Source organism: Branchiostoma belcheri, unplaced genomic scaffold (assembly GCF_001625305.1).
Source record: "Branchiostoma belcheri isolate BF01 breed outbred unplaced genomic scaffold, Haploidv18h27 scaffold7, whole genome shotgun sequence".
Lineage (NCBI taxonomy): Eukaryota > Metazoa > Chordata > Leptocardii > Amphioxiformes > Branchiostomatidae > Branchiostoma > Branchiostoma belcheri.
In genome coordinates this window covers 4,816,203-4,833,835 of record NW_017804353.1, presented here as the reverse complement: position 1 = coordinate 4,833,835, position 17,633 = coordinate 4,816,203, and the positions used below count along the sequence as shown (strand labels likewise).

General features: G+C 43.8%; 2 protein-coding genes and 1 pseudogene across 2 annotated transcripts; all 3 read left to right on the top strand.

The window, feature by feature from the left end:
- Positions 1-184: 184 nt before the first annotated feature.
- On the top strand, positions 185-5,071 carry LOC109484700 (negative elongation factor B-like). Its single transcript, XM_019788050.1, has 8 exons — positions 185-1,203; positions 1,586-1,720; positions 2,169-2,318; positions 2,693-2,841; positions 3,234-3,336; positions 3,692-3,787; positions 4,068-4,550; positions 4,886-5,071. The coding sequence occupies exons 1-8, from the start codon at positions 697-699 to the stop codon at positions 5,015-5,017; spliced, it is 1,755 nt and encodes a 584-aa protein (XP_019643609.1). The 5' UTR covers positions 185-696; the 3' UTR covers positions 5,018-5,071.
- Positions 5,072-7,066: 1,995 nt separating this feature from the next.
- LOC109484426 lies at positions 7,067-10,477 on the top strand (annotated as a pseudogene).
- Positions 10,478-12,185: 1,708 nt separating this feature from the next.
- Positions 12,186-14,097, top strand: LOC109484435 (galactose-3-O-sulfotransferase 3-like). Its single transcript, XM_019787684.1, has 2 exons — positions 12,186-12,325; positions 12,981-14,097. Exon 2 carries the CDS (start codon positions 13,045-13,047, stop codon positions 14,044-14,046), a length of 1,002 nt encoding a protein of 333 aa, XP_019643243.1. The 5' UTR covers positions 12,186-12,325; positions 12,981-13,044; the 3' UTR covers positions 14,047-14,097.
- Positions 14,098-17,633: the final 3,536 nt, after the last annotated feature.

The window sequence follows — 17,633 nt, the reverse complement described above, 5'->3', positions numbered from 1 at the left end:
AAATAAATCTGTCAAAGAAATAAATCATAAATTCATATAAATGTAATACATACAGCATTTAAAATATATTTTCTGTATAACTATGACTTTTAGAGAGGTATATGTGTTAAAAAAATCGACAGGAATGAAAGGGAGTTGATATTTTACAAATCGTGCGCTATCTTTCTTCAGACCAACTTTATAGGCATGCGCCCTTCGCTCGTTGGCCCATGGCGGCCATCTTGAAGAGGGAGCAGTTGCCCCTACGACTGCTGCCGAGGTTTTGGACAATTTTCCCCTTCAGGAGAAAACGTTCGGGGGTCTATCACAGATCCAATTGTGTAGGAGGTAGCCAGGGTCACACAGGGCAAGTTTCACTGTTATTGCTTCTTATTTTCCCGGCGAAACACACTTTATTTTGCGTAGACTCGCGGAGTAAATCTTTGTCATCTGGAAAGCCACCATGCTTTCCTTGGGGGTACTGCAGGCCTGCCATTGATATGAATCTTCCTCCATATGAAACTTATCTCAGCGTGTCTTAGCTGAAGCAGTGTTGATTTTTCACATTCCCAGGGCAGTTAGGGTAGTGCTGGTGTTAAGGGGGCATCATGTCAAGATTCTAAACTGCATTTTTCATTGAAAAACACATTGTCAAGTCAGTCATAATTGTCAACCCCGCAAACTACAAAGCACCTTTCATTGTTGTGAACGGACGCCATGGCTCAGAAAAAGTCGACTGAACCTGTGGTTCAAACAGCGAGTAGTACTGGACTGACTGACCTCGGCATTCCCGGAGGCGAACAGTTGCGAGAAGCTCTCTCCACGTGCACGGATCCGATCCGCGCCATCCAGGAGTTCCAAGATGAGAACAGCATCCTCCTGCCATCTCTAAAACCCGCCCTGCCGCTACTGGACCTGCACAGCGTGAACCGGTTTGACTTCCACGGGTCCATGGTGGAGAGGCTGAAGGATCGCCTGATGCAGCAAGTCTCCAGCCTTGTCTCAGAGAAAGACACGGATGCCGAGAGCAAAGCGAAACTGGAAGCGATGCTGGAGAAGTGTTTCCTGACGATAAAGAACCCCACGCTGCGACCAGTGGTCATGCACGTGATGAAACACATCAACAACATCCCAGAAGACTACCTGAAGAAGCTGCTAGAAGACCCGAACCTGTACAAGGAGAGCGCCACAGAAGTCAAGAGACAGATCTGGAGAAATAACCAGGTACGGGACCAGGGACTACCTGTTATTTTTTTTAACCTTTAGCATAGTGATACTGAAGTAGCTGTTTGGCTGCCAATCCTCTATTTTATTACAGGAGTAGGCAGTAGAGAAAAGGTTAAAACATTGGAAACATTGGGAAGGAAGTATTGATTTGTAAGGTGTCTGTGTAGTGTGTACATCAGTTTTTTGGTGGATTACAATCTGTAGACATTCATATCTGTATTAGATCTAGAGTGACTTTACTTACTAGTACATGTACATGTAAGTTACTGTAAGACTGACAGATATTGTATAATTAACTTTATAATATGCAAGAACAATTTTCTATACATATTTCGTATTTCTATAGTATAACATTGTTGGGTTCTTCTGTGTTTTCCAGTCTCTGTTTGGAGATGAGGTATCTCCACTGCTGAGTCAGTACATTAAGGAGAAGGACACGTTACTGTTCAGTCTGGAACCTGCCAACTCCAACAACTTCTTCACACCTGCACCAAAGTCACGCAGACAGGGGGAGGTAAGTATGCGACTCTCTTAATAATAGTCCTTTAAAGTACAAGATTTAATAGAAGAAAGACAATGTATCTAAGTCATGAACTACATGAGTACATCCATTCTGGTAAAATTTGTTTTCTGAAAAGAAAATATTGATGTGATTGAGGTGTATTTAAGTTGAAACATTACTAGTTCTATGTACCTAAACCCACGTTCAGGTCCAGGTCCAGATTCAAGTCCAGAGGTTTAGGTTCAGGTTTAGGACAATCCTCAACCAAGATTTCAGGTGGTTTAGAACAAAAAGGGAAATGTGATGATTAAAAAAAAAATTTTTTGTAAGTCCTAGTTTTGTGTACTAGTTCAAGTGAACCAGTACACAGCACTAGATATTACTGTGCCACTGAAAGAATTCTGTAAGATACAATTAAAGCATATGTGAATTAACATTTTCATTGTGTTCCTCCTTATAGGTAGTTCAGAAGCTGATGCACATGATAGGCCGGGATGTGAAGCTGTACGACATGGTCCTACAGTTCCTACGGACGCTGTTCCTTCGCACGAGAAACGTTCACTACTGTACGCTGAGAGCTGAACTGCTTATGGCACTACACGACACAGAGGTATGGACAGCACAGGTTTAGGGTTGTAGGTTGTAGACTGCATGCTTGGATGGACTTAGATACAAACTTATTTGATATCTTTTTTTGAGGAAAATAGATGTGTTGTTGTAAAGTATACTGGTCACTTCCTTTTAGCTCAAAGTACTGTCATATGCCATCTTGTAGAATTTGTTGGATATCTAATCATCAAAATCAGTCAGAATCAGGGCTTGAAATGCTTTTTTCTGCATATCTGCACTGGTGCAGGTAACACTGAAAATTGCCTGCACCAGAAAAATTTTAACTGCACCACTCAAATTTTTGGTAGTATGGGTCCTACTAAAAACTAAACCATTGTTTTCCTGTTGATTTAACCCATGTTTAATTTGTCCCAGGTGCATGAGATCTGTTCAGTTGACCCCTGCCACAAGTTCACCTGGTGTCTGGACGCCTGCATCCGAGAGCGCTTCATTGACGCCAAGCGGGCACGAGAGCTGCAGGGCTTCCTGGACGGGGTCAAGCGAGGTCAGGAGCAGGTGCTGGGGTAAGAGCTGGGATTCAGTATGTACTGTATATACGTTGGGTCTTGTCAATGGTGAAAGACTAATGTATTACACACATAAAAAGCACACTATAAGGAACTTGTTCACCATAAAAATTAATATGCATGCTCACCAGGTAATGTTCAAGTTGTCAGCTGCCAAGGCACCTAATACTGTAATTCACTTTGTTTTCACGGTAGCAACATTTCACATTGGAAGAAGATGGACTTGTTCAAAGAACTTCAATCTTCACAGTAGCAAGAGAAGGGGATGGCAAAAGACAGCTGATTTGGCAAGTTCATGGTACAGAGGTGGTTCTGAAAACCATGAACATAAAAGTACAGTGAAAAAATCAGTATTTCTAACCTTGAACTCTGTGCCCCCCTGCCCACAGTGACCTGTCCATGATCCTGTGTGACCCGTACGCTGTGAACACCGTCGCCTCCAGCAGTCTGAAGGTCCTGCAGCATCTGGTGGCACAGGAGTCTCTACCCAGGGTAAGGACAGCACACATATGTTCACTCACCAAATACTGATGTTTTGTAGCTTAATGGTTGTTCTCAGTCACTGTAGTATTTGCAACTGCCAGGTCAGTTTTGGCAAATTTATCAGTTTGATATATGCTGTAAAAAGTTGAATTGGGTGACCATAGACTGAGCACGAAGCTTTATGCTTTTTCGTTAGCTAGTGGTGCAGTATGGCTACGGCACGTGTTACTTAATATTATTCCGGTTAGTAATGATATTTAGCTGGTCAAGGGTCAAGAACTTGAACAACATATTTGAGACTTGGTCATACCAAATAAAGCCATCCTAGATGTATAATCTGTTGTGGATATGTCTCCCCCTACAGGATAGCCCAGAGCTGTCCCTGCTGCTGCGTATGTTGTCCCTCGGACTGGGAGCCTGGGAAATGATTGACAGCCAGGTCTTCAAGGAACCTAAGCCTGTGAGTAGAGTAGCACCATTTTGTTTTGCTTTGGATGGGAAAAAACTCAAACAAGCATTTATTGTTAACTTTGTTGCTATAAAGTGGATAGTTTTAAATTAAGGAAACCTCTTATGTGAAGAAAGCTGTTTTTTTTAATTAAAAAACTCATGCAAGCATTCATCATTCAATTTGTTGTGCTATTACTGTGATGATGTTCTGTGCCAAGTAGGTAGCTCTGACTTAAAATCAAAGACTGCCTAATGTCTACAGTCTACACTTTGTGTTTTGTCTCCCTCAGGACAATGAAGTCATCACCAAGTTCCTTCCAGCCCTGATGGGCCTCATGGTGGAGGACCAAGTCCGACTCGTCACCAAAAAACTCACAGAGAAACACAAAAACAGCTCGATTCCAAAAACCTTCACCAAGTCCATCCGCCAGCATGGCATCGCCGCCATCCTCACGCTGTATTACCTGTACAACGTCACCAAGCACCGCAACAAGGACGCCATCACGCACATCATACCAAAGATGACAGACACTCACAATGACTTGTCCTTAGAAGACCCGTTCGTGCACCTCCTGGTGTCTCTGCTCATCAGCATGGCGGATGACTTCTCGTCAGAGGATTTCTGCACGGCAGTTTTTGATAACTTTTTCCTGGTGGTTGCGTCGAGAGAGGGCGTGCGGAGACACCTGCTGAGACTGCTGTGGTTCCTCCATCCCAAACTCCCCACATCCAGACTCACCAAACTGCAGACACAACTGGAACCTACAAAAGAGGTGACTTCAATGTTCTGTACTTTTGTAGCTCTCAGTAATGAATCAAACTACAGTATAGAATACTGTAGATTATAAAATAATTGCAAATTTTCCCTTGTGACAAAGTAGAAAAGTGCAACTTCATATACATGTATCATATAAACTAAAAACATTTAAGTCAACATTGCAAGTTATGTTAAGTGTCTGTAGTGAAGAAGCAGCATTAGTTTTGTTTCCTTTACACTTACTAAAGTTTAGCTATGTATTGAATAATGTATTATTGCATGTAAAGCCTATGCATGTAGTTAGGATATTACATGACAATCTGTGACAACATAACATGTTGTTTTTTCCAGCATTCAGAGGCGGTGCACAAGCAGTTCAGTGCCTTGGCTGACAAGATCAACTCCTACACCCCGAGTCCTGCCCACGACTCCCCTGCTCTGGAGTCTCCTCTCATGAGTGTGCCAACCCCAGCTCCGCTATAGTACTCCATTCAACACTCATTCATGTACAGTAATCTCTAAGCAGATCCTAGGGTGGCAAAAGACAGTATCAAATTGGCCAGGCAGTATCCATTCGCCAGAGAGGATCCATACCCTCTCTGGTGAATGGATACTGCCTGGCCAATTTGATACTGTCTTTTGCTACCCTAGGATCTGCTTGGAGATTACATGTACAGGTGCTCCAAGCACTTCTGTAATGTACATAAAAGGAATACTGTGGTCCAGAAGTGAGTATTAAAATTCTTCAGAGAGTAAGTTGTCATGCTTGACTCCAGTCTGTGTTGTCAAATTTACCGGAACACAGCAAGAACGTTGTAGCAATCGAGTTCTTGAAATCTTTTGAGGACCCAACAACCCAACAGTTCAATGTGCGTTGAATTTTTCATGAGAGAGGGCCTACTTAGCAGTATGATTTTGCTACTATTTAGTTGCCATAAAGTTCCTGCTGCATTCAAGGTTAAACTCAAGGTAGATTTAACAAAACCAACAGGATTCAATCATCTCAGAGGAACTACATTACTCCTTCTGGACCAGAGTACTTCAATTGTAATGTTTCTTGCGAAGTTCTGTTAACTTTTGTTACAACTTTGCTGTTCTGTTGGTCTTTGTTCTGATGAACATTTCTGTGCAAAGTAAGGTGAAACCTTCAAGTCCTTTTTGATGGTGTAGGGGCCAAAGATGTTGTATAGTAGTAGTCGTAGTAGTAGCTGTGCAGAAATCTTAAGCCACAGCTTGTACAAGAGATGATGTACACAGAACACATGACAAACAAGTAAGAATGGTAGTAGTGTTGTTTGTATGAAAAGTGGCAATGCAAAATAAAATGTGCATTTGAAAATTGACCTTAAAAAGGAGAAAGATGAAAATATGAATAAATGTTGACCTCTACCATTTATGTATGTACTCCAGCAATGCATTCTGGGTTATCCCCAAGAATGGAAAATATCTGTATTCAGCAGCTATAGTAGAATAAAGACACAGATTTTCTTCATTTATGGACAGTACATGTACATATAATTCCTATTTTCTTGATGTTTCGGTAGGTAAAGAACATTTTGTCTCAGCAATGTGACCACCAAAAGTTCCCCAGTACAGTCCTCATAAGGTAGTGAATTGTAGAAATGATTCTTTACAAGTATCAAAGGAGATATGTTGTATGTGAAAATTGTAAAGCTGTTTGAAGCACCAGCCCTAACTGGTACTCTCTCTTAGCAGAGGAGCCATGTATCAGGGGATCACTGTACAATATAATATGGAGTAGAACATATTTTTGTTGCACTTGTTGCCTTGGGTAATCAATTGTTGAACTTGCTCACAGTTCCTTTAGACACCAAGGGCATCCTTTAGGAAAAGCTGGTTATAGCAAAGATGTCATGCTTCGCTCTTTTGAGCATTGGACCACAATAAAAGATTATAACTCAATTGTTGTTCAGCAAAAATAGAAATATAGTCCACCTTGCGATTCAGCTGTAACATTGCAGGAACTTTAAATGCTGTCACTGAGTATGTGCTGAAGATCCATGCTATTCCCTCCCACTGTGGGGTAAGACAACATGAGCTTTCTCAATAAACAAGAGAAACAGTGTTAAATACCAGGACAAGTCATGGGGAGGTGCTTCACAATGATCTCCTATCAGGTGTACAGCATGCTTTTCTGCATCCTTTCCCTTGGCTGGTAGAACTAGTGGAGCAAGGCATGGAGGGAAAAGGCACACTTACTAAAGCACTATGATGTGGCAAAGCATTGAGACGATTCAGTTGAAAATCGTAGAAAAAGTCGTGGACCAAATGTAGAAATAGCAAACTAGACACTAGTACAGATGTACTAGAAGTAGACTGAAGCATAATGGTTTAGGGTGTTAGGTCTAATAGGGTATAGGCATAAGTATTAGGGTGGAATTTCATGGATGGCGTGCAGTTTTTGTAGCATGATATCCAGGACAGCACCCATCATGCAGTGGAAGGATCCTTGCTCCAACAGCGGGACTGAAAAAACAGTCCGCAATATTTTCCCTGTGGCCAGAATAAACACGTGATCGATGCGTAACGATATTTTCACAGTGGCCAAATACGTAGCGCCAGTACTAGTGCTGACTTGAAGCCTTGTGATGTCAGCTTCGCACATTCCCCAAGTCGGTTTTGTCGTGCCGCCTCCAACCGGAGATCATGGCCCAAATACCGACATGGGATCGCTAGTACTACTCTAAAGGACGTCGCCCTCGCTTGCTGTGCTTTACTAGCGGGTCTGGAAACAACAACAGAGACGCTCTGGTTCTAGAGAAGATGCGGTGGGTCTACGATAAATCAAACAGCAGGTATGTAACTGTGTACGTAACGTTGTGTAGAGATATGCGCGCATCCGCTGGTCACAATCACGAGAACTCGCGAGCCTGACACGTCCATGCCGCTATTTCTGGTGTAGGATGTTCCTATGTACGCAGGCAGACTTGGTCAGGCGCCAATTGTGCCACGGTTTTATGTTCAACTGCCAAGGTCACTAGCTGTATTCTCCTGCATTTATGTTATCAAATGTATCCAAAAGAAATCCAGCTAAAACTTTGAGGGAATTTTATGTGTGTTTTGAGGAGTCTTAGACGTTTTCTTGCAGACAAAGTGCAGAATGAAATCTACAATGATAGTACAATCAGATTATATTTACATGTTTTCACGGTTATTTTTGCATTTCCTTAGACGATTGAACATGTACAAAATGGTTCACTAAAACCACTACAAATGTGCATTAACTACATGTATACATACAAGCTTACTCATGTATAAGGCTTGCAGATGTGTTGCGAATATGTCCCTGGTATTATTCGATCCTTTATTAGTACATGTCCTTACCAACCTGTCAGTTACTAAGTAGGGCCTTTGCCTTCTGTGACTTTACAGATCATGGTGGTCAATGACTCGCCCACACATGGCGCTTTCTCGTCAATGACAGTCTCCCGCCTGTCAACTGTGATGTTGACGTATTTCGATAGATGACGCTAGTGATACATGTTTGTAAATTATTTAACCTTCTCCGCGCTTCATATATATTACCCTATAACCAACAGAGAACTGGTACTATCTATAGCTAAGTGGCTACGTCAGAGTGCTAAAAGTTAACGTTTTCAAGATACAGGTGCTCATTTTGTAAACTAGATGCGTCTGTCTTCTTCTCTTTTCTGTGAGCGCATCTAGCAAGGAACTGACTAACACAGAAGGAGCTAGCTAGCTAGCACAATGGTAGTGGACATTACCTACTGCATAAGTAGCCTGGATGCCAAACTGTTGTCAGCTAGCAAATCAGTTGAGAGGGATGTCTATGGTAAAAATTGGGTGCATGTTGGTCTTGGACCCGGTGAGCTAGTCTGTATACTGCTGGCCCTGGCAACAGTCTGGCCCAATCCCACTACTACACATACGCTGAAATATGTAATAAAGTTTTCTTTAAATATAACAATTTTATTTCCATCCACGCCCAGGTATAGGAGTGTACCAATAGTGCAACAGAGAGGAGTTCCGTGCGGATGTGTGACCGGCCCGTCCCGGCTGTGGAAGTACTCCCTGCCCGTGGTGCTGGCCCTGCTGCTGGGCCGGGTACACCGTCTTCACCGTCCGCCTGCAGTGGAAGTCTGTCACATGGCAGCAACCAAGGCGGGCAGGGAAGGAAACAACCACCAACAAGTACGAATCTGACTTTTTCATAGATATAGGTAGGATTCAGTGATCTCAACTTTCTTGTTCCTAGCTGTGACCGGGACTGTCATGCGGAGATAGGGCTAGGCAAACCAGACGCTGCACACGGCCACAACACCAGACCTAGAATGCTACCATCATCTCTTGAGATGATAGGATGCCTACTACTACATGTACAATGTACTAGGATTCAGTTAAGGTTGCGATTGTTCTGCGCATTTAGTCACAGTCAGCGACTTGCACCGTGCTAACAGTAACACTTGTCTGTGGCAGTATTCCAGTCATCACTGGCAGTATTCCAGTATCTTAGACGACGTGACAATGTTGTACTGGGTTTTTATCAAACTCCTAACACGCATCAATGATGATATTTTGATGGACGTTAAACTAATTGAAACATTCTTCAGTGCAAAACAAGTATCAGGAATTTCTGTAATTAGATTGCTTATGTTTTTTCTCTGATCAGACTTCTTCAGACCACCCAAAGCGAGAAACATGACTCCATTGGCAACACATCGCAATCGTGGACGACTGCAGAGGCCAGCACCACTAGTACTCACTCCCACAGAACTATCGTAGTACACACCACCCGTTCTACCGACACGCAAAACTGCGCCAAGCACACGAGTATAGCCTTCATCAAGGTGCACAAGTGCGGCTCCACAACACTCCAGAGGAGTTTTCTCCGCTTCGGGTTCACCCATCGTCTGAACGTCGCGCTCCCCCGGGGAAGAGACGGGCCCACCATCGGGCACGACGGCATCATCACCCGGGACGACTACGAACCGCCTCCGGGCGGAGCTCGCTGGGACATGTTCGCCCACCACGGCACCTACAACCGGACTCAACTACTGAAGTTGATGAAAAAAGACACGAAGTTCGTAACAGTGTTAAGAGAGCCGGTCTCTAGATTGTTGTCAGCATTCCACTACTTTCGGATGGAAAGATACTTTCCGGGACTTCTGAATGAAACAGGAAAAGGGTCTCCAGTTGTAACATATCTGGATAATGTGAAAAAGTGGAATAGTGTCTATGTTCCTCCTAAAGATAGAGATTTTGCAGATCATATTTGCATTAGGAATTGTATGTCAAGAGATCTTGGACTTCAAGAGGAGGATTTTGATAACAGAAGCGCCATTGACAAATTCATCCGTAGTATTGACCGAGACTTTTCATTGGTCATGATCCTGGAGCATTTCGACCAATCGCTGATCTTGTTACGGCGTCGTATGTGCTGGCTGTTCGAGGACATCATCTACGACAATTTATATTGGTCAAGAAGAGCGCGGTACAGAAAACATGACGTCATCACAGAAGACAGACGACAAAATTTCATCGAGGAAAATTATGCGGATTATTTGCTGTACAAACATTTTAAAGCGGTACTTTTGGGCAAAATCAAGAAAGAAGGGAAAGACTTTGACCCCGAATTGCAACATTTTAAGAGAATAAACGCCGTTATCGGTAGAAACTGCCACACGGTAACGAGACCGAAAAGTTTCATACTGGGACCGAGTCCGTGGAACCAGAGAATCCGCATCTACAACCATTTCTGTACCTTGATACGACAAGAACGGCAATTCTGGGACAGGATGTTTCGCAAAAGATACAAAACCATGAAGAAAAACGATGGCCGACGAAAGGCCTCTCTCAGAGTGCCTTAATTTCTTGTAAATATTACGGTAAACCAGACGTTGTGTATATGACAGGAGTCTTTTTAAAATCGTGGCTATTCCATTTGTGTAAATAATTGTTTTATCATGCTATTCGTAGTCTTTGTGACTTCATTAAACTGATCTTTCAGAATTCCTATAGTTTGTTATTACACATACCATGTCATCATAATAAGGAACAGAGTACGTTAAGCATAATTGGGGGAAATATTAACGTTGAATTTACCTCGCTACTCAAGTTACGAAAGGACCCAAACTTCTGTGATACTTTAAAAAACTGATAAAACTGCCATTTAGTTTTATACGCTCATATCAATACAGTAAGATTTTATGAAGCACCCCCTCCCCATGTTTGTATATGGTACTGCATGCCGTTATGACAGCTGTGTATGATATGGACATCTCACATTCTGACGGCATCATGTTTCTCTGGTTCATACTAGGCACAGAAACGGTCAAAGCATCAACCCATATCAACTATCAGGCAGGCCGTTAGCGTTTGACTTGTGATCTACTTTTCAATTTTAAGTTGTAAAGTGTATTTGCTGGTAAAAGCATGGGAAACCGTTTTGTATGGAAGCTTAGACTTTCTTTCTTACTTATGCATCCATTTCGCCCAAGCCAGCTCTTTCGATATGACTCGTCAAAATAAAGTTCATCAGAGCTCGACCTCCACAGCCGCAGCTATATATGTCTCCTTACACGTCACATTCCGGCATGGCGAGACCGGCAACAGTTGGAGAAAGGTACGAGCGTATAACGTTGTTTAAAGCTCTTAAATTTCGTTCCCATGCCATGCCCAATAGAGATGCTGTATGTTAGTATATCTAGCTAGCACCAATGGTGATGCAGGTAGGTACTGTACATTGCAGGCTGGTTTGCAATTGGTCTTGGCAATGTCAGTCGATATTGAACACCCCCCTCCCCAATAACAACGCATGCAGTTGGTCGTTACCCGGCAACAACAATCCACACTGTATGTATATGGATTTATTAGGACTTAAATCATGTCATCTAGCTTGTTATATTTTATCTGACCCTGATGTCTTCCCTTGTGACCTCAATGAAAAAAAGGTACGACCAGCAGGACGTATTTCATGAGTACACAAATGCTCAAACAAACAAACAAACAAACAAACGAACAAAGACAATTTGTTGCACTCAGTTATAGCATTTTGCCGCTACGTCCGACAAAAAGATTTGCTATAAGTCGGTGAAATGTTCACACAATTTCCACTCGTCTATGTTAGTTACAGTTGCTGAGGCAAAATCGTAGCAAAAAGCAAAACCAGCTGTTCTTATCGATCTGTTTGAGGCGAGGCTACGATGAGTCAGACAATTCCTGGTTTCCGAGAACTCCGACCATGAGATAAGACTGTGAGGTCAGGAGGTCAAAACTTAAATGAAGTTATGGACCATTTTCACATTATCGGGAAAGATCGATGAAAATTGAAAGCGCCTGCCTTTCCGCCAGAGGTCGCTACAAAACTACTAGTGATACATGTAGGACGCGACAGCTAGCAATCTAACAGTTTCTAGTATATAATCTCCAAGTTGATGTTTAGGTGGCAATTTGTCAGAAAGTTTACCATTGGTCTGGACGACTAAGGACTCTCTCTAGTTCTAATCGTAACGCTTTTGTCTCAACTAATATCTACATGCCAAGTACACCCGTCCTCGACGTGCACTTCGTAACAGATCTTTCTTCTGAATCTTCATGCAGGCCAAAGCATCTGAGGAAAAACATCAAAGAACAACCACCCATTGTAACATTTCTGTGGACACGGCAGAACCTCTGGAGATTTTTCCTGTCGGTGACGTCAGCACTGGTCATCGCTTTGTTTCTGTTGTTGCACTTTGAGGAAAACCTGGTGACATCACGTGAAACGCGTCCCAGGCTAAAAGGATGGTTATCCGCACAACCTACTAACAGGTAAATATTTTACGTTTGGGAATGCATCTGTAGCAGCGACACCTGTGCTGCAGTGTAATGTGGACCAGTCAAACTTGCCCTGAGAAAGGTGACAGACGGTCACCGAAACGTCGGCTGTAAATAAAACACTGGGTTGTGTAAAAAGAGCGTCTTTACTCAGGTATTGCGATTCTTCATTATCAAAGTGATAATCGTCTTTAGTGTAATATTGTCTGCCTTTGATGCGATTTGTTGATGAAAATTGGATTGTCCTACACCTTTATAATGTTTATATCTTATTGCATACAGTTTATAGACCTACATTTGTGACATTATCAGTTGTCTAAATGTTATGTACACTGGATGAGACAGCTGTAAACGTTTTTTCTGGCCAAATTATTTAGTTTCCGAGTTGAAAATGACTGCCGTCTGCCGTCTGCCGTCGTTTGAACTACCATGGTGAACAAGACCGCCGTGGCTCCCCAATCTCTACGGCGCTAGGGAAGGGTGTGCTCGCCGCAAATCTTCCCGCTCAGAGCGCGCTAGGGATTTCAATTAGGACGGCAGTAACCAGAAAGACCGACTTTGTGCCCCCCAAAAAACCGGGGCCGAACCCCCCCCCCCCAAAGCAGCTTGAAATATTGCTGGCTGTGATTTATTTTGATGTTTTTTCCAGCTCCACACATGTAGCGGAGCTGACGCCGCCGCCCTGCCAACAACCCCAGACCAACGTGGCCTTCATGAAGGTTCACAAGTGCGGGTCTACCACAGTCCAGAAAGTCTTCCTCAGGTACGGGCACAAACATCGTCTGACGGTCGCACTGCCCCGGGAACGAGATCGGCCCTCCATCGGGACAGCCGGCGTCATCACAAAGCGCGACTACCTGGCCCTACCGAGAGGCTACCCCAACATTTTTGCCCACCACGCCATCTACAACAGGACCGGCTTCCACAAACTCATGCCGAAGAACACCAAGTATGTAGCCATCTTGAGAGAACCGTTGTCAAGACTTCGTTCTTCGTTCAAATACTTCAAGATGGAGAGGTATTTCATAGGCCTGAGGGAGGCGGCTGGTTCAAAACCACCGGTGCTGACATACCTTGAGGATCCAAAGAGATGGGACAAACTCTATCGACCCTCTACAAGAAAAGACTTTGTGGATCATATCTGTAACCGGAACTGTATGGCGAGGGATCTCGGCCTAAAGGAAAAAGACTACGAAAACAAGACCGCCATTGAAAATTTCATCCGGAACATTGAGAGAGACTTCTCATTGGTCATGATCCTCGAACAGTTTGACCAATCGATGGTCTTGCTTCGACGGCGCATGTGCTGGTCGGTTGAGGACATTATGTACGACAGCGTACAACCGTCCAAGAGGTCGAATTACGGCAAGACCCAATACAACATCACCGACAGGATGCGACAAAATTTCATAGAACATAATTACGCTGATTATTTGTTGTACAATCACTTTAAGGAAGCAATTGCGAGACAGATAACCAAAGAAGGGGCTGGGTTTCAAAAGGAGTTACAGAACTATCAAAAGACGAACAAAGTAGTCAGTAAGATTTGTCATTCTAGGGTGAAAAATCCTAATTATGTAGTACGGTCAAGCAAAGGTCCAATTTTTCGTGTTGATAAACTGTTTTGCGACCAAATGAAGACTGAACGACAACGTTGGGATCCTGTATTGAGAAGAGACTACACACGTTCTATATTCAACAGATTTAGCGGATAGTGGTGCCACGAGACACTGGTATTCTGAAAGAAAAATCCTAACTGTACGTAGTATAAAACTGTCTTCGTATTTGAGTGTCTATGTAACAAATCATCCGTCTAGCGAAACAAGTTAAGACAATGTCCGATTTATCATTTTATGAAGAGAAAATATAACCTGGCATTCATACGTTTTACAGGTTGACCAAATTACTTCCCACTTCTACAATCCCCCAATCCCCACTACCCAAACACCCATTCCCCACCTGTGTGTTGCAAAGAGCCAAGAGTAGCATGTGCCATGATGTGGTAATGCGTTGTACTTGGCCAGGGCTTCCTAGAAGACATGGGTGAGGTCTTTGCCCGCTCCTAGCCTTAATCCTCTATGTTATGAACTTGCAATATGATAAAACAGAAGTCTTTTTGAATGACAGTGGTGTATTAACATACGGTTGAGATCAGGTTTGAAAGTGACCATTTTTCAAGTTGCCTAAGATAGAATATCCCATTGCAGCATAACCTTAAGCAATGGCAAACATATGCTACAATAAACACTTAGCTTTTAAGGCGCCGTGCGTTTCTTTGCCATATTAGTGTAACATTTCAAAGCTTCTACGTTTCTTAAGCAAGAGAAAGCTTTGGCAGGAAACTCAGATCTGCAATGTGCCAAGTTCAACACAGTTCACTCGTGCAATGTTATTTGTACCTTTCCTTAATGGCTCGCCAGTCTCTCCAATATAAATGTTGTTACAACTGGGTTCTTCACATTTGAGTCTGCAAATGTCATTGGCCTTAATATCTTTGAAATCATATTTCGAAGAAACATATGCTTTCAGCGCCCGCCTGTGATATAGTCCTCCAAATACATAATGTGTGTTGTAAAGAGCCAAGAACAGCTCTAACGAGTGTTGTACTTGGCGTGGTAGTTACTCAGGGCAAGTAGCAGGTCCTATGGAACATGTTAGGGGTCTTGTCGCGCTCGACCTAGCCTTAATTAACCTCTATGTTATGAACTTGCAAAATCATCAAACAAAAGTTCACGTTTGAACCGTACTGGTGTGTTAACGTGCGTTGAAGGCCGCGGCCAGTCCTTTGAAATGGATATTTTTCAAGCTAAGAAATGGCTAACATGTGTTACAATGAATACTTCACCAGATGTTATTTTGAAAATCTGCAAAACTTTTGCATATACAGCAACGATATTCAAGATATATACGATGTGTGCCTCTTAAAACCTACCATCTGGCGTAAGCCCTTTTGGGTTTCGCGAAAATGACTTTTCTGTTCAGCTATAAATTCTTCTCCTGGCAAAGAAAACCACCTCGTCTCGCCAAGTTTGCTCAGACCGGCGCTGTAGGTCGGAGTGTACGCACGTCGACAATCTGGCGTCTTCCAGAGGTAAGGAAACTTCCAGAGATTTTTCGCTCCCTGATCACTACCGTGGTTAAGCTGTCTCTATGTAGTTTATTCACCGCTTCTAGTATGGACAAGACATCCCTCTCCTTCTTGCTTCACAGATTTGAATAATGTTAAAGTTGAAATTATCCAGCTCATCCTCAAATTCCATTAGCCTATCATTCAATGAGAGTTACTGTAGATTATAGGTACTGCGTATTGTCAGGAAGGATGCACGGATGCACGCCCTGCCTTTCCGCCAGAGGACGCTACAGAACTACTTCGGCAACTTTAATTCGGTCTCTCAGCAGACTTATCAATGCGCCTCTGTAGTTCTCATGTGGCTTCGGGTGTGGATTGATAGTCTTGCCCTGGGCCCTAGACCCTAGCTGTTACACACGCTGCATGTGTGCTGTGTAGTTAGGGGTGCTACGTCTTTCGCTGTCGCCGTTTCTCTACTGCAGCTTCTCTCCTTCTCTTGTCTGCGTCCAAAACGCAATTTTGCACAACTCTGCGCCAGGCAACCTGCGCTTCCCATGAATCTGCCCATTGCCTTGCATTTGAATGTCCATGAATGTGTGCTTTGTAATGTATGGCATTTTGTAATAACACGTATGATTTATATAACACAAGTAAATTTTACAACGTATATTTCGAGCAAACGATAACATGCGCTCTTTTTGCAGGGACGTTGATGATTTTCTTGTTCCGGTCGTTCCTGTTTAAGTTTGTGTACCCCCAAAAAACAGCTTTCAAATTCCGCCACCAACTCCTCTTAAAACTAGCCTAGGTGCCATGCTATTTGTATGCCGGGGCTCCCACACTCGCTTCCTAAGAAATAGTCTGGAGACGGTTAGATCTGAATCGACTGGAAACCAAACCAAACCAAAATGATTTTTCCAGACATTTTTTAGGGAGTGAGTATGGATAGCCTGAGTGTCAGCCTCTTTAGCTTTCGTCTACTCCCCAAGAGCCGGAGCGGACGACAGCTAAAAAAGCTGACACTCAGGCTAGAGTATGGGAGCCCCGGCATACAAATAGGATGGCACCCAGGCTATCTTAAAACTCCCGCCTATCATTTCAACCCGACCCCTGTGCCTGTAAACCCGGTGAAAGTGCTGCGTAACGTCCCGCTATTTTCTCTCCATTGTGCGGGGAGTGGGCGGCGGCTGGATTAGCCCGATAACGTCGTCAATTTTCCCGCGAGCTTTGCCCCGGCGAGGCGCGCGAAATCCGCGCAGTCAGTGCCGCGCTTTGATTTGTCGGGAGTGCTGTGAGCTATCAACGTTTAATAGATATTGGAGAGCCATCGGGGGGATCATATTGATTCCCGCCGTTCTCCTGACCGCTTTTAATTATGTGCTGAATGCTTTGTGATCACCAGATGGGACTGTATATTTTATGCGCCGCGTTTCCTCTGCGCATGTCGTTGTAGCCTCCTGTGCAGGCCTCCGGGCGGGTGGGAGTTTTGATACTGCGTTTAGTAGAATTTTTAACGCGTTCTTTTGCTGGCCATCCCGTGGCGAGTACAAACCTTCTCCGGGCGGCTGGTTGCAGGATGGCCGGCAAAAGAACGCGTTAAAAATTCTACAAAACGCAGTATCAAAACTTCCACCTCCCGGAGGCCTGCACAGGAGGCTAACGTCGTTGGCGGAGGGGGTTTTCGCTATTTGTTGACGACTTGAGAGCGCATGCGCGCGCGCGGTGTTTTGGGGGTGAGGGGTTGCGGGTTGGAAGAAAAACTGTTTCATGCCGGAGTGAGAAGATCGGTTGGTCTCCCCTTTACCCAGGGTGCAAAACTAAAGACCTGGAACTTACTGAAGGGAGGATAAAGGCGAAACGGCCCGAAGCAAAATTCCTAAATCCTTCCTTCTTATTGGCCGAGGCCGAACGCCCCGACTGTAGCAAGCGGGTTGCTCTGAGATCCCCCTCCACCACCGTCTCCTCATTAACATAATTACAGAAGTACCGTTTTCCCCCGGAAAGCCCGCCTTTTTGTCGGCGTGTCTCTGCCTGTTAACACCTCTAATGATAATAAAGTGAGAATGTCAACGAAAGCATGAAAAACTAATTATTGTCGCTGAAGGCGGAAAGATTCCGACGGCATGCAAATGTGGCTGGCGCTGGGGGGAATCTATCTTCCCATGAGGCTGGTGTGGGGAAGGGCGGCTCGTGTGGGAGACTCGTGACTTTCAGAGTTCGTACTGACTTCTA

Coding starts and splice junctions, on each gene's coding strand:
- LOC109484700 (XM_019788050.1), top strand. CDS start 697: ATGGCTCAGAAAAAGTCGACTGAACCTGTGGTTCAAACAGCGAGTAGT. Junction 1,721..2,168: donor AGTCACGCAGACAGGGGGAG/GTAAGTATGCGA, acceptor TCCTCCTTATAG/GTAGTTCAGAAGCTGATGCA. Junction 2,842..3,233: donor GGTCAGGAGCAGGTGCTGGG/GTAAGAGCTGGG, acceptor CCCTGCCCACAG/TGACCTGTCCATGATCCTGT.
- LOC109484435 (XM_019787684.1), top strand. CDS start 13,045: ATGAAGGTTCACAAGTGCGGGTCTACCACAGTCCAGAAAGTCTTCCTC.